General features: G+C 37.7%; 1 protein-coding gene across 4 annotated transcripts in view; it reads right to left on the bottom strand.

Moving 5' to 3' along the window:
• Positions 1–2,902: 2,902 nt before the first annotated feature.
• Positions 2,903–16,981, bottom strand: part of CBFA2T3 (CBFA2/RUNX1 partner transcriptional co-repressor 3) — a 237,287-nt gene continuing 223,208 nt past the window's right edge. For 3 of the 4 annotated variants that reach the window (XM_044081691.1, XM_044081692.1, XM_044081694.1), the window contains 3 exons: positions 12,175–12,243; positions 9,950–10,140; positions 2,903–6,148 (listed from right to left, as the gene is read on the bottom strand). In XM_044081691.1, coding sequence (XP_043937626.1) covers positions 5,813–6,148; positions 9,950–10,140; positions 12,175–12,243 — 596 coding nt within the window. In that variant the 3' untranslated portion in view covers positions 2,903–5,812. Of the gene's footprint in view, positions 6,149–9,935; positions 10,141–12,174; positions 12,244–16,981 lie in introns of all 4 variants that reach the window. The other variant, XM_044081693.1, reaches the window with a different exon arrangement.

The raw sequence follows: 16,981 nt of genomic DNA, 5'->3' as shown, positions 1-16,981 counted from the left end.
GAAGAAGGGGAAAAGCCGAAAGTGCTCATCTCTTGTTTTTAGTGCCTTTATAAGTGCATTGGAATTTTAATAAACACGTTTTGCCATGGTATCATCTTCTGTTTTCTTCCATTTTGGATTCATTTTACAGGAGTGATTTTGATGGCTTACTTGGATTCATTTGTTCATAAACTAGAATCACATTTTATTATCACTTCCTGTGAATTAAGATATTCTGTTTGTGAGCCTGTTTTTGTGTAAAAAGAAGATGACTTGGAGAAGATATGAACCTCCCGTGGAATAAGGAGGCTCCATCCATAACTGCAGTGCATGCTTATTTATATATACATATACATATATATATGTGTGTGTGTGTGTGTGTGTGTGTGTGTGTGTGCAAATCATAGATGATTATGACTGGCTCTAGGACTATAACCTGCTTACTGTGCTTGAGAGATGGATGCCAAGAAATTCACCTCGAGGGTGAAACCCGAGAGGTGAATCTTGGTATCCATGTCAAGAACACATAAAGTGTAGTTATCATCTGACAGCCGATCATAATTCTTTATAGTGCATGGAGATTTATTTGCTCCATCTACTTGTTCCAGAAAAAAAAGAAAAAAAATCAAAAAGGGTTCTGCAAACTTTTAAAGTTGGTAAACCACTTAATGAGTGCTGTCAGACAGCTAGACTTGTCAGTGAAAAGCTTTGAAATCAACTCAGTGTCAGATTGTAGAAACAGACAGGAGGCAGAAAAGAAGTTATTTTGACTTCTGGTGGTGTCATTTGCCGGCTGGCACTGTCAGTTATTTGTGCAAGACCTGATTTTAATATCATTTACTAGGGGTGCTTAGCAATTGTTAAGATCGAGTCATGTGCTGATGAAGAGTTTAACTGGTTTATTTTCCAAGACTGGAGCATAATCACAGCGCTCCATACACTACAAGTTAATTAATGCTGTGTTTTTTTCTCTTTAGAATTGAAAAGCATACATTGTCTTCTCACTCTGCAGTGACACAGTAGACAGCTATCGTAACAATGTCATTACACTTTCTGATACTTACGGGTACACAACAAAGTAAAAAGAAAGCTAGTTCAATATTCATATTCTTAAGGGGACTAAAAAGTAAATGCAGAAAAGAAAACTGCAGCATGACATTTTGTCTGCTGTATACTTCTTTTCTGTAAAGCCCTAGTTGAGTGGACCCCTTAAAGCAAATCAGTAATCACACAACTAGCATGTTTCTAAATTAGCAGTTGTGGTGTACTGACTTAAAATTACTTTTAGTGAATTCACCTGAGGCTGAATTTATTTTCAACATTCATTCTGTTTTAAATCTCACTAACTTTGTAGTATTTAGAATGTGTGGTACGGAAAATTGGAGAGCTTTTAGGTATGCAGATATTACTCTGCAAATACTACTTTTTCCTCATTAGGGAGAAGTTGTAGTGTGGTTGTAATGGTTACATTTGACTCAATCACACATAAATCTATATTAAAATAAATATTTAACAACTACTGCACTCATGCTGCCAAAGGGTTGTTGATCTTCATTTTTCATTGCCGTTGTTTTAGATTCAGATCTATGTAAGTTAAGCTAAGCTTGACATCTATAACTACCTTACAGTGGCAACTCCATCCCAAAGGAACAGCTACCCAAAAGTTCTGGCTTCAGTAGAACAAACAGTCAGTTGTCCTGCTTATCAGCAGTTTTTGTAGCAAACTGAAAGTAAAAGCAGAAATGAAGAAAGAAGCAGAGGACAGACACAAAGAAAACTGAAAGAAAGGGAATTTAAAAAGTAATAAGGCAGGGTACTCTGCAGCAACAACGTCTGACATTATTTTATATATTACTTCTTTCATGAAATATAAGAAAAATAAACAATACACATTTATGACATGATAAATACATATAAGAATCATTTTAAATTTTAATCAGACTTGATTTTTTTTCTTTTTTAATGTCACATTTAGTGAACTCGGTAGGATGCTAGCTGTTGTGGCAAAAGAATGTTTTTGTACACAATAAGTTGCTCAACAACACACACTGTGTGATCTGGCTGTCTTAGTCTGTTCGAATAGCTCTGTTCCTTACGTCTTTCATGATGGATCATTGCTTCAGTAGCAAGAGACAGAAGCTCCCAGAACCCACAGTTCCATAGGTCTTCTGCTGAATCTCTGTCAAAGCAAAGTTTTTTTTTTGGGGGGGGGGGGGAGTAGTGACTCCTTTTATAATCAGTGTAATCACTGGAGGAGGACAAGTTAACTTTGTTATCAGTTCGTCAATCTCTTGTACACTGAAAGAACAACTGTTCTTTATTTAAAGTAGCTTGGATGGTCAACAAAATCCTGATTACATTTGCAAGCTGAATAGAAAGAGCAGCCCTGCTTTTTATGCTTCCTGGAAAACATCCTGCAGCGTTGGTATACTCTCACCTGTGAACTTTCTCCCTCAGGTACATGGCTTATGACTTTATTAAAATGACCATGCCATAGGCGATGAGTACAAAGCAGAATAGAGTAGACAGTGATAAAATTGTACAGCACAGTCCTATTATTGTTGAATGGAGTGTGCACTTCTATCAGGACAAATTTGGTGTACAGGTGCCTTACAGGGAAAACAACTTACCGCTAGCAGTACATTGTCAACCAGGATCAAGCAATTTTAGATTCATGTTAAAATACATCCCATAAAGATTTTAAAGGGTTCTACCTTTAAAATATTTATGACACATCACCTTGGATACAGAGCTGTTCAATTTATTTTATACTTCATAGTCACAACATTTTACTGTATTGCAGAGCCAAATGATTTTTGAGGAAGGGCATGTACAGTACTTGCAGGACTTGACTTTTTTCTTCTCTCTGGTTCATTTCCAGTCTGTTGCATATTTTGCTTTTTGCCCACTGCTGTCTGTATGAGTAACATTTCTTGACCAATGTTTTTTTTTTCTTAATTGTGTATGAATAATTTGCTATGCAGCTCCTGACTTGTTGCTTGGAATATAGGCTATTTTAGTCAACAGAATAACATGCCACCATCTGTGAAATCCAGTAACCCTCCTTACGGTGAAATGGTATCTGCCTCAGATCCTATTATAATGCTTTCCTTTGACATCAGCAGTAGTAGTTACTGGTGGGCACTGAATACTTTGATTCTGCAAAGAAACATGTTCACTATCTGTGACAGCTACAACCTATCCAGCAGCAGTGGTTAAGGTAATATACATTACTTGAAGACCAAAAGGGCCAGACATCTGTCCAGGATTTAATTTGACATTATTTACAAACCTCATCTTTATGAGACATGACCCTAGATGTTTCAAATGGGATTTTGCATCCAAACCAATAAATCCCAGAGAAGATCAGGAACTGTAATTTTTTTTTTTTTTTTTTTTTTTTTTTTTATGAAAAGGTCAAAACCACTGTTTCCCTATGAAAAATAAGTTTGCTTGTTGAAATCTATATTTTTCCAGAGATTAAAACCTACCCACTCTTCTTTTCTATGATATGTGAAAGTACTATATTTAGGGCATCACTTTTCTCAGACTTGCTTCTTTTAATTTCATCAGTTACAACATATTTTTATATTTAAAATAAAGAAATCCAACAAATGAAACTGGCAATACCTTACTGTAGAGTATTTCTAGCACTGTCATGGTTATATTCTTAGGAAAGCATACCTTAAAGCTGAATTTTTCATCACAGAGTGGGAAATCCATCTTAGACATGTTATGATTTAAACATTCCATCTGGCAAAATATTTTTGTGAACTTTCCTTTAGAAATTAGACTTTTCTTCATTGCAAAGGCAAAATGATCTCACTGGTTTTGTATCTCCGCAGAATTCTGAAAAAATACTCAGAGACGGACATTATAGCTTTGGTCATGCCTGTACTCCTTCATATTATGTAAACGTCCTTCCTCAAGTATCTCACATACATGCACTGTCTATACAGCGTTACACAAAGAGGAAAGGAGCTGCAGTAAAAAAAAATAATAATAAAAATAAAAATAGCTTTGAACACAGCAATGCAGTTCAGATCAGCAACAGCCAACTTTCAGTTTACAGTGACTAGTGAATAATAATTACTTTTTTTCTGAAATGTTTTACTACACAAGACGAACTTTGCAAATCTGGAAAATGAAAGCTTCTGAATGAATGCTTCTACATTGCTTCACCTACTTCTAAAGTTAACATGGTTCAATGTTTTACTTATTTGGCAAATGTAACACCTTTTTCTTTTTTTTCATTTTTTTCTTTTGTTTGGGACCTCCCCAAATAACTATATACATTCACATTAAAAGTATGAAATTTAAATAATTCATGGCTTGCCCCTAGGTCAGGATTTCAAGGTCCCATTCAGTAGCCAAATGACTTTCCATATTGCACTCCCGTCCTCATGTCTTTTATACAGCAAAGTAATTAATACAAAATAATCTACATTATCTCCATTTTTCATAAATACACAACATTCCCCCCTTTTCCTTATCATAGAAAGGTCAGGTCAAACCTAAAAAATAATGTAAAAAAACATCTAAATGACACTGAGAACAACTGACACGGAAGCAAGGAATATCTACAAACCATTACAGTTTCTTCAATAATTAAAGTACAACAAAAAAAGAACTATGTTCACAAAAATGAAAATGAAATAAAAATAAACCTGGAAGAAATAGTTACCAGAGGGGGAAAGAGATGTCCAACAAAAAGGAGAGGTAGAGAAAGGGAAAATAAAAAGGTATACTGTATCAAGTAACATCTCTTTCAAACCGATAAAAAAAAAATACATAAAAAAAAATCATCAATATATGCTACTACCATTAAGGAAAAGAAAAAAACATAGGGTAAAGGGCTTAAAATAACCTGTGGGAGGAAAAAATGTCTTTGAATTCACAGAGGTCATCTTCTCATAGCCTTGTCCATCTGCTGGCCTCCTACTCCTCGACTCTTGTTTTATTATAAAAAATAAAATGAAACACACACACACATACACTTGTGTGTCCCCTCAGAGGTCATTTTGCTTGATAAATGAAGGCTGCATAATCAGAGTTGCCGCTACGTTCCCTTTTCTTCTGAAAGGGCATATTCCAAGTGCACGTCTCTGTCACCATGGACAGCGCCTGTCAGAAATGGTGGTTTGGTAATGTAAGCGCTGCTCCTTACATGTAATATACCAACAACAAAAATACTTTGGCAGTGTAAATTATGTTTGGAACTGTTCTTGGTGTTATTTTTGGGATTACTTTGGAGCAGAGGTGTGTCTGGTATCTTCTTGGCTATCTAGCAAGGTAGTTGCAGGTAATAATCCTTTATTTTTCAGTTTTTTTGGACTTTTCTTCTTGTTTTTAAAGCCAAAAGAATCTGACGTTAACAATCCCTTCATCTACAAATAAACTGAAATAATTTCTACTAAGTTTGTGAAGTGCACCATTAGGTCACAAGGCTGGAAATCACTGTGTGATGTAGAAATCACTGTGCGATGTATCACAGGTTCACTTTTTTTGCAACTAAAAAAAAAAAAACTGATCTACAGTTTATTTATGTATTGTAATAACTAAGGATTTTGTGAAGTCTTTAACACAATGTCTGTATTATGCAAAAAAGAAAATGAAGGGTGTTTTTTGTTGCTTGCTTCTCGTAAAGCACAACTTACATATTGGTGAGGATATGTTCATGAAAGCAATAGAGGTCATTCATTTGGAGGTCAAATTAAAAGACTTCAGGTAGCTGAGAAAGTTGCATTTGATGCAAAGTGTCATTTCTTTTGGAGAGAAGCAGTAGCAGCGGTAACTGTGGTTCCAGGTTTTGCGTACATCTGATGTTCTGCTTTTAGCGGGAGGCAGTTTCGAGAGGAGCAGGAGTTGCAGGGGTGGCAGATCTGGAAGCAGCAGCAGAGCTGGCTTCACTTGGGCTTCCTGCACCTATGATGCTGGGGAGGGAGGAATTGCTGATGGGGGTTGTGTCTGGCTGGGTGGCATTAGCCCCCAGCCCGACCCCAGTTCCTGAAGCCACAGCACTGGAGGATGCTTGGAGACCCTGAAGACCTTGTCCACAGACATGATGATGTTTCTCCCAGTCTTTATGTTGGCAGAATGAACCACAGTACCGGGCTGTGTTACACCCACTGCAGGTCTCACTTGCTTTCCGGCCACAGTTCCAGCAACTCTGTAAAGAAAGAAGACAAGAATTAATTCATGTAGGCATTGTCAAGGCATCTAAAATGTTCATATTCTTTTCGTGCGTAGTAGAGAGAGCAGATTTAAGAAGCTGAAATGTGTTTTAGTGTCTTGAAAAATTCTGAGCACATTCTCGGCCTCCTGTTCTCTTTCTGTGAAAACATAACATGTTCTATCCAGAAGCCATTTCTTGTAATTGACACACTTTGCTGTTATGTGTGGTCAGTATTTTAACCATTTTTCTTTTATGGTATAATTACCTCATATATAACAAAAGGAAAAAGAAAAGCAGAACTGTAATAAAACCACCCTCGTGCTTTACATACACAATATTACATGTGAATAAATAAATTAGTGTAATATTGTCTTTCCTCTTATTTGGTACAAATTAATGCTATAAATGTTATGCAGTTGGTGCTAGGAACTTACTAACATGTAATCTTATAATATGACAGATATAGTCAAACTATAACAAAAATTTAAAAGTATTATAAACACATTATCTAAGAATGAATGATGATCCAGGTTGCTTTCATATTTACAGCTAACCCAGTATAAACTGTGTTGTTTTAAATTCTGTGATAACATTATGATTATGTTGCTCCCACTAATTTCACTATAGAACCTCAGGGCTACTTTTTTGTCTTGCCACATTCACTATTCCCTTCTGTTTGCTTTCCAAATTTACTGACTGCCCGTGTTCCAACATCTAAATCCTTGGCAATGTCTAAATTAATTTCTGTTCTCAGTGTTTTCCTTACACTGACAGTTTCCACATGAAGTGTTTTTTCTCTTTATATTGTGACCCACTGTATAGCTGGCGTTCACTGATACCTTGCTGGAGTCCAAGAAATGCTACCTTACTTATTTTTCAGAAAAAAAAAAATCTGTAGTACCACTGCTACAGCATACCGCAGCAGAGTGGACTACATATGCTGCCCCATACAGAAAATACAAATCTTGCCACTGTTAGGCCCTGATCTTGGTGACTTTACAGAAAATGGCTGCCCACAAAAGTAGCTCAGGTACAGCTGAAAAGCATAATACAGACATGGTACATTATACACCCTTCTGGTAGATCAATGGACCCTTTTGATGAATTCTGATAATTAAAAATACTTAGCAACACTGAGTTAAGTGGTGGGTAAATCCCTTCCACTTCATGCAGGGAGTGGTGCGCTCTACTTCTTCCATGCAAGGGATTTCTCCCCCCAGAACCTTACTTACTTCAAGGGAAGGTTTTTAAAATAATGGTCCATCAGAGTACCAGAACTTGTTAGACAGGTCTAAATATCCATAACATACTGACATTCCAGACTATTCTGCTGAGGTGACACAGTGATGCAGCAGTTAGCATTTTTGCCTCACAGCAAGTTCTCCTGTTTGATTCTCAGCTGGGATGCCTTCTGTGCGGAGTCTGCGTGCCCTCCATGAGTTCATTTGGGTTTCCTCCGGGTGCTCCGGTTTCCTCCCACGTTCCAAAGATATGCATCTGGAGCGTTTCTCCCTGGGCCGCCACTGAAAATGGGCTCTGTCCCAGGTGGACTTTCCCAGTAAACAGATGTTAAATAAATAAAAATAAATAATTAGCAGCAGTTATATTATAAAGCCTGCTTTTCCAGTCTAACATTTTTTTCTCTTTCATCTTTTCCATTATTCTTTCCCTTACTCTGTATCGTTTCAGTAAAAACTGCAAAAAAGACCAAGCCAAGTTACAGTCTTCACTGTATAGTACCTCAAATGTCCTGTAGTGGAGGCTCATTGGATATATATGTAAATGACCTTTTTTGGACATACCAATGTTTCAGCTACATGGCTTCTGAATGGACTATAACCTTTTTACTTTTTAAGTCTTTATGGGTACATGCAAACTAATAAAGGGGCATCGCTTGTATCCATTGTTGGATGCATTAAGACCATGTACAATGATAAAAACTTTACTGTTAGGTATGAAGTGAACAAACATTGTGCACTGTCTCCTTTACCTGTACCAGAGTTGAGTAGTGGTATACTCAAGTAAAAATGGCTTAGATGGACACAATGTACAAAACACACTGGTACTATAATAGTGAAGGGTGACTAGCACACACACACACACACACACACACACATATATATATATATATATATATATATATATATATATATATATATATATATATATATATATATACAAGCAGAAAGATTTTGTCTGGCACAGCTGTCTTGGGAGTCGCAGTATGAAATGGAGTTTCAGACAATGAGTTAGGACAGATATTACCTATTTTGGCACAAACATGCAGGTTTATAGCTACTTGAGTGATGAGGACACCTCACAGATCTAATCATCAGTGCAGTCTGACAGGAGATGACATCATACATTGCAATAGGGTGGGCATCTTGATACTTTTTTCTAGTAACCACAGCCATCCAAGGCACCCATTATTAATGAGATCCTGGCTGGTAGTCCAAACAAAGGTCTAACCCTGGTGGATACGATAAATAAATACTAAGAGTTCTGAGGAAATTCCTGAATCGGGTTGGAGAGTTGATGCATTCACAAAGCTGACAAAGAACAGTCAAACAACATTCAGAAAGGGGAAACCAATGGAAATGTGCCAAAACATCAAAATGACAGAAGACATGCATCAGTTATCCTCAAGAAAGATATATTTCACTAGAAAATAACTATATTTATTCTCTTGCATTATGCAGTATGAATTTACAAATGGTAAATAAAATGTGCTGGTTAAGTGACAAAGATGCAACCCACCAGGTGACCAGTACAGCAGAATCAGTGTGAAGTGTCACAGCATGGCATGACACAAGCTACACTAAAGGGAAGCTATCAGAGCCAGTGTATGGCCACATATAATCTACATTGAGAGTTTCTCTTTGATCCCACAAAATGGCATCATGTGACCTGAACTACAAGGTTACATCATATTCCATACCACACAATCATGTGTGCCAAGTCTGCTGTTAAAATACTTGTGCAAGTTCTCTTTCTAAACTAAGACCATAAAACCATTCAAACCATGATGTCATTACTCAGAATATATGCATCTCCTCATATGCAAGACTATTTTGCATTACTAACTTTAAAATCTTACCAAACACTGTGATTAGAAAATTGCTTTTATAAGTTTATAACCCTTTAAAACATATTCCATGATGGTACTGATGTAAACACTACATAATTACTTAAGACAACATGTCCATACTCTTACTTTTTTCTTCAATACAGAAAAAAATGTTTTTATTTTCAAGCTTACTGTACACTCAAACTGCATTTTATCAACTGCATACTGTGCAAAATGTATTGTGAATATTCTGACTTGCATGCTTCATGGGAATAATTTTCCAGTACAAGTACAGTTATATTTGAAAACCTACTCTAGTAAGTATAATACAGGAACACAGTCCAGAACACTGGTCAAATTTGTACCAGCAAAACCACGAAAATGATTTGGAAACAGTTTCAAAAATTAAAACTTTTGTTAGGTGTTCCTGAATCTAAGGAAGGTCTCCAGGAGCATATCACATGAAAAGATGCATGCCTTCAAGGAACACATGTCAGTGACCATCAAGCACTCTTTTCCTAGGATCATCTGTAGGACAGTATTGGGTTTTCAAAGCTAGCTACTTCCGTGCCAGACAGAAAAAGGAAGAGAGCAGCTACAGCCGTGCTACACATCAGCAGGGAGTCGCTAGACATCATTAGGATATTACAAAGGAGGAGAAAAGAACACGAAAGAGATTTTTTTTAGAAATACTGGAATACTGGAAATTGTCACCTTGTAGTCTTTACCTCACTCGAGTCCTCCTGCTGGTTAATAACACTCAAAGCATCCTCAGATGCCTGCCGCTTTGCTTCTGCCAGTGCTCGCTCCATCTTCGCTCTCTCTGTGGTGATAAGTTCGTGCGCTTTTCTTTCTGCATCTGACACGGCCTTCTGAAGCTCTGACATTGCCTGGCGCTTCACCTCATTTACTGCTTCCTCTGAAATGAAGGAGACACAAACAGTATAGCAGACAGAATTTCCAGTAATAGTTAACACCTGTGAAGCGTCCTGTAGCAGCATATTAACTGTGCGAGTGTCTAAACAGATATATACATTTCTAGTAAGTACCTATTAAGATCTGACTTGCTCAAACAAATGACATAAAAAAAAATTAAAAATCATCAGCCCTCAATAGCAAGTGAAACAACTGTAGTAATTTGTACATTCAGTGGGAAAATTACCAGTGTGTAACAGACCACAGAATCATAGCACTCTGTAGAATGAGAAGCGGCAATCAGGCTGGGGGAACAAAATGGGGCTCATTTGCCAAATATCTACTGTCCTGTATCAAAACCCATTGACACATCATTGCTACTACTGGTTGTAAAACAATTTACTCAAGTTTAGGAAGATGAATAAGGATCTTAAGAGACAGTAAGAGTAGCACTGACTGACCTGCACAAGAGCTGATGCAAGCTGGGGCTATTAGCGATAGTGATGGGGCTATTAACGATAGTGAAGAGGGCTATTAATGGTAGTGACGGAGGCACAGGTATAGTTACTCCTACTATCTGAATGGTATCTTCTAAAGACTAAATAGCAGCACAGCTGAAATCAGCAGCTGAGGAAGGAAACTCTGCCAGAATATCCAGTATTCACCAGTTTACACTGGTATATACTTGTATCTGCAGTGTGATTTCCTGTATACTAGTACTTAACAGATAACGCCATCAGCTACTATTCAATGAATGGCAATGCTTAACTTCGGGATTAGTAAAAAGGGGAGAGTAAAACAGATGTGTCATAGTAGTGACCCGAAATGAATACAAACAGCTGAGTGGAGAACAAAAATTAATACACTTCCCTTTTTGACTTGCAGCTGTTTAGAAGTGGTGAACCTAGGATGTGCTAGGATCTACAAGCTAACCATCTATAAAGACACTGCTTTCTCAAAACAGTGGTGCCATGTATTGGATTTAGTTTTTCTGTGAAGCATTTACAAAAACAGTTAGGGCCTCTGATTTACATGAATCAGCTGTGGGCAAAATGATTGCACACTGTGAAGTAAAATGTACTTAAGGAAAGCAGTAAAGGGGCAGATCAGTAGGTTCTTTACTGCAACTGCAGTATGACCCATGTTTTCTTTTACAGCCAGCTAGCTACAGGAGTGCAAACAGTACTCCCATCTCCCTACACTACCTTAACGCAGTCTTCCTTTGCATCAACACTGGTTCCTCTCTCCCAGAAACAAATTAGTCTGACTGTATCCAGTGTTCGTGGCTGCCCTTTCTACAAAATGTAAAATCAGTTACCCAAGTCTACTGCTTCAATGCTTAGCATGTCAGGCTCAGTCCGTCTACTTCTAGTCCTCTTCTCTACCAAGTCAGACTCACAGCTGGCTTCCCACCCTTCTAAGTCAGGCATACTACAGTCAGTTACAGCACCACCATTACTAAATCTGGTTCACTGCAACCAATGGTGGTACCCATGTTGTCAGAGCTAGCTCATTGTACATAATACCTTTTTACCTAAAACAGGCTCTCTGCACCAACAGCTGATGCCTTCTTTACCAAATGAGGTGTCTTGCACCCCGTGCTAGTCTCACTCTTTTAAATTAGATGTATCATTTCCCAGTACTGGTACTATTTTCATAAAGTCAGGCTCACTTAACCCACAAACTTATTTCGCTGTCTAATAGATCAGGCTCAACACACTACTTCTGGCTTCCCTGTTTACCATATCATCTTCACTACAGCCATTGTTTGCACCCACCCTACCAAACTGGGCTCAGTGCACTGATGTCTGGCACCTGTTAACCGAATCAGGATCATTGCATCTTGTGCTAGACCACATCTGTATAAAGCCCCATTTTACCTACTGCTGCTACTGTCTGTCCCAAATTGGAATCGCTGTATTCACTGTTGATAACTTTTGTCTAATTAATATAGACATTTTCATGAGTTATAGCTTAGATAATCCATAGCAGAAACACTAATACAATGCAAGACAGTATAGACTACGGAAGCTCTTACCGGCTTTTCTCCAGATTTCCTCAGGCATGTATCCAGAAGGCGTCCGATGTAAAATTTCTCGATGAGGGTCTAGAAAAAAAACCAGTGAATATGAAAGAAAATTCTACACATAATTTCATCAGCTGGCACAAATGTACAACAAAGAGGGCACAGTTTAGTGGTTCTTCTAAATCAAAGCAAATGTAAAAACACTAGAAATTCGACACTTTTCCCCATCCTTGAAATCCACATTATGGTCTCACACTGGGGGTCAGGGGATAGAATGCTACAGAAAAAAATGGAAGAAAGTCCTCCTTTGATGCATACCTTCCTTCTTAACATACTACAGTGGCACAAAAGTTTTAGCACCCATGTCAAGTCTCCTAAACTGTTTTAATACACATTCACCCATGTGTAAAGTATACACCTTTATTTCTTAAAAGTTGGCTACAAGATAACTTCAAGGGCACAAATACCCTAGAGTGCTAATCTTTCTATTTCATATTTATGCTAGAAATAATACATAGAGCTTGGACAATTACATGGTAGGGATGTCTTTATTGCCCTCCTCCACAGCTCTCAACCTCTTGGCACAAAAAATCTGGACAAAGCCAAAAATAACTGCGGGACAAAGTCTCCAAAATAGGGACAAATTTTAAATATTGCACTTATAAATGCATTAGGTGGTGCAGTGGTGCAGTGGTTAGCATTGTTGCCTTACAGCAAGAGATTATCTGGTTCGATTCCTTGCTGAGGTGCCTTCTGTGCAGAGTCTGCATGTCCTCCCTGCATTCGTGTGGGTTTCCTCCGGGTGCTCCGGTTTCCTCCCACATTCCAAAGACATGAATTTGGAGTGTTTCTCCCCGAGCCTCCACTGTAAATGGGCTCTGTTCCAGTCAGACTTTCCTGGTAAACAAATGTTAAAATAAAAAAAAAAATTAAAATACATAATATTCAAAAGCTGTTAGAATGAAAGGTCTTGTGTTACTGTGTAATTTCCTAAGGATATGAAGTCTGAAATTCAAATGTCTGTCATTATTTAGCGAATTCAATCTTCACTGATTTTGCCACAAAAATAAAAAAAAATCACAAATTTTATGAGGAACACACCAAAAATATGAGGTAAAAATCTTCATATTTTTCAAAAATCGGGACAGTCGAGAAGTATGCCCCCCTCCCTTCAGAACAGCATATTTTCATTTTCACTCACTTGTAATATAAACAAGAACAGCAGAGGCATGAGACTAACTTGAAAAACGTATACATAATTATTCAGCCAAATAAATGTTCATTGCCTTTGCATGCTAGGTAGTCAAACAACAAGTTTCACTTGCTACTTATAATATCCCTCAAAGTTCAACTCACCCGCTGAGAATAAGGAAATAAAGTAGAATGTGAATTCCTTCACTACACTCTGTGGATCTGTGTTACTTGTTTACCTTTGTTCCTTACTGGTATTGACATACTAGCTATTTGTTATGAACAGCACAATTATGTGTTGCATGTGATGATAACAGGCATTTCTGATGCTCTGGTTTTAACCTCACAGCCTGGTCTACATGTATTGTCAGCCACATTGCTCTGGAATGCTGGCTTTGAATTTGTGTAACAAATGTTTGTACCCATATCCTTTCTTGGTTTGCTCATTAATATAAAAAGCATATTTACCACAGCATTCCTTCACTAGACATTGATGCATGTCTGATAACACCTGTGTTATATATGGACAGCATGTGGACCACGATAGTGGAAGTTTCACTGTGTATCGGTGTCCTCACATGCTAAATTAGAATTGTTCCTTTAGGAGACACCTCTTGTATCAAACACTATGTATATGGCCATTCCCATTTACAGCATAAGATATCCACCTTTAGGTCTGTTTGCCTTGTATGTTGCATGCCTGTAGGCCATAGTACACTGTACTACCACTACTAGTCCATTCCTTCTGTGCACTGTGTACAGTAAGCTCTGTTCTGTGACTAATCAATATGCACTGACTCCAGTTTTATGGCTGGTGCACTTTGGACTCTCTGCTTCCTTGCAGTGACAATACTGTGGTCATTATTGTCTTTGAAATGTGCATTTGGACTCCCGTAAACCACCACTATTGTGCTTTACTTTGGTACACATTATACAGTACTGTATCACTACACTGTATAGTGATCTTTTCATAACAAGAATGTTTATGACTTATTTATACTTATTTACACAAACTGGGACATTCTTAAGATGAGATGCAATGTCCGAGCAGCTACTTGTGAGTGTGGAATGAACTTGCTGTCTAATTGTAATTGCTTAAAAATGCACATTCTGATGGGCAGTGAAATCATTATATGTGACTACTGTGTATTACTTTTATTCTTACAGGAAGTTTCAAATACCCTCAGGCTGTGCCTAAAAATGGTCTAGTAAGATCAGTGCTCTACCCTGTTCAACCAATAAATAAAAGGATGACTTGCAATGATCTGGGAGGCTAATTTCTTCTCTAGATAGAAATTCACTAATTGTTGATAATCTGGAGTGACAGAAAGTCGTAGATTAAATAAGGAAATGAAAGTTCACAAATTATGCACGACCAAATTATGTAGAATGGGTTGTAAGTGATTCTGTTGTTCAGTGGAAATCCATAGGGCTTTCCAAATGAAATTAATCCATATAAGTTAGTGGTTGAACTAGATGCATTTGCAACTACTGATATGTTGCTCACCCATAAAGCGAACTCCAATAACTCAAATCCATTGTAGCCCACACTTTTTACTCATATACCTGCAAAATGCTATACCTATTTGTGCAGATGCCTGCTGAAATTTTGAAAAACTGTAATTGCCATCACTGGAAAAATTTGTGTTTGGTCATCTTAATGATACAAAAAGGGAAAGTAGTCTAACATTGCGGTAATATATTAAAAGTAGTAAAGGTGATGCAGGAGAGATTTAATCTTCAACAAAAATGCTTTAATGCTGTTACAGGGAATTTTGATACTCATTGCATTTATTTGGAAACACCAGTTTATTTTACGAAGATATCAAAGCTGAAGTTATGAGCTTCCCACTTCTGATAGGCACATAGATTTGCATTACCGTTATAACATGTTTGTGCATGGCTCTGTTTAAAAAACTGTACTTAATGAATTGTGCTTTCTGCAGGTCTACAGACGTTGCACTTAATGTATAACAGGAGCCAGTGCTGGTATATGTCAAGAGAAAAATGACTACTCAGAAATATTCCTAAATGTGCCCTTCAGAGGCATTACTGCCCATGTTCCTTGTGAGCTGTAGGTGTTCATTTCTACTGATGATGCAACAGGTAGCACACTCACCTTTGGTGCACAAGCCTCTGGGCTCTGTTCTCAAACCAGGTAGATTGATAGCTGACAATGTAGTGCAGATAAGGGAGTGATGCACACCTGAGTGTGCCATCCTTTGCATGAGATGTTAAACTGAGGCCCCATCTGCCTGAGTTGGTGGTAGCTCAGATAGATATAAAATATCCCATGGCATCTATTGAAAAATGTAAGGGAAGTTTTCAGATGCTTTGGACAAATTTCCCCTAGTTTTATAAATGCCATTTTGGGTCTTCCCTGAAAAGAGGCCACTAGGACTAACCCAGGTAACAAAAGATAATAAATAAAACCAATAAAATAATAATACAGCTCTTTTTTAATTTCTCCAAGTCTTTTAGGTTTCTAACGCCATGATGGGACTGGACCCATTCCTAAGTCAGTATGATTAAAGTTCATGAAATTAGTATTGTTTCAATCTTTAATGTTAGCTAGAAGTGTCCTTTGCAGCACCCACAATGTACCCAGAATTGGAAATTCTGTGCTTCTCGCATAACAGTAACAATACATCATTTCTTTCTCATCCTCAGTAGTCCACTCTATCATCTTTATGGCCATTTTTAGCCTATCAACTTTTGTGATTTTTGTGGACTACTACTTCCATCTACGACAAGGGGGCCATCCAGCCCCTAAGCCTGGCCTAGCCCTCTTCTTGCAATGTTTCCATGTCTTGAGGATTCTACACTGTCATTTTTTTCCAGTCCTGGCACCAGTGTGCCTACCAGGATTAGGCAATTTTTTATCCTGGGTCTTGCGCACCCTGCTATCTTTTTTATTTTTCAACCTATTTCTGTCAATGATATATGCTATATAAAATGCAATCTACATATCAGTGTTGTCTTGGTGAGATTTTGTGAAAAACAGGGTTTACCTCATGAAGGCACTCACCAAGACTTGTGGATGAATTCAGTTCCAGCAATACTACTCTCCTTTGCTTGCTGACTTATCATGTCTCCATTCGGACCCCTCTGTATACCCTACAGACATTTTTTGTTCTGTACACTCTTAGCATGCCTCTCTACCTCTTGATGCAAGAAATCTGGACAAACCCAAAAATAATGAGGGGACAAAGGTCCAAAAATAGTGACAATTTTTAAATATTGCTCCTGTAAACTTAGAAAGTCACTTGAATAAAAGGTTTTTGACAGCATGCATTTTCTGAAAGATATGAAGTTAAAAACTTCACCACAATTTAGCCACACCTCTAACAACACCATTCAGTCTCAGCTTGCATAGTTTTGTACCAAGCAAATGGAGAACAGCTACAGTCATTCTCCTTTAAAAGGGAGAACCTTTCACAGACCCAGGCCATTACAGATCCTAAATCTGACCAGTCTATATGCAAAAACATGGAAAAACTTACCATCAAACTAATCAATCAGGACATTGGGAACCTCCATACACTAAACCCATTTCAGTTTGGATTTGTTAAGGGCAGATCATGCTTACTGAACATGGTAGATTTTTTTGAAAAGGTCACCAAGGCAA

This window comes from Protopterus annectens, chromosome 8.part1 (assembly GCF_019279795.1).
Source record: "Protopterus annectens isolate FY-2018-M chromosome 8.part1, PAN1.0, whole genome shotgun sequence".
Taxonomy (NCBI): Eukaryota; Metazoa; Chordata; order Ceratodontiformes; family Protopteridae; genus Protopterus; species Protopterus annectens.
The sequence above is the reverse complement of the archived record's forward strand: the minus strand, read 5'-3'. Positions and strand labels throughout refer to the sequence as shown.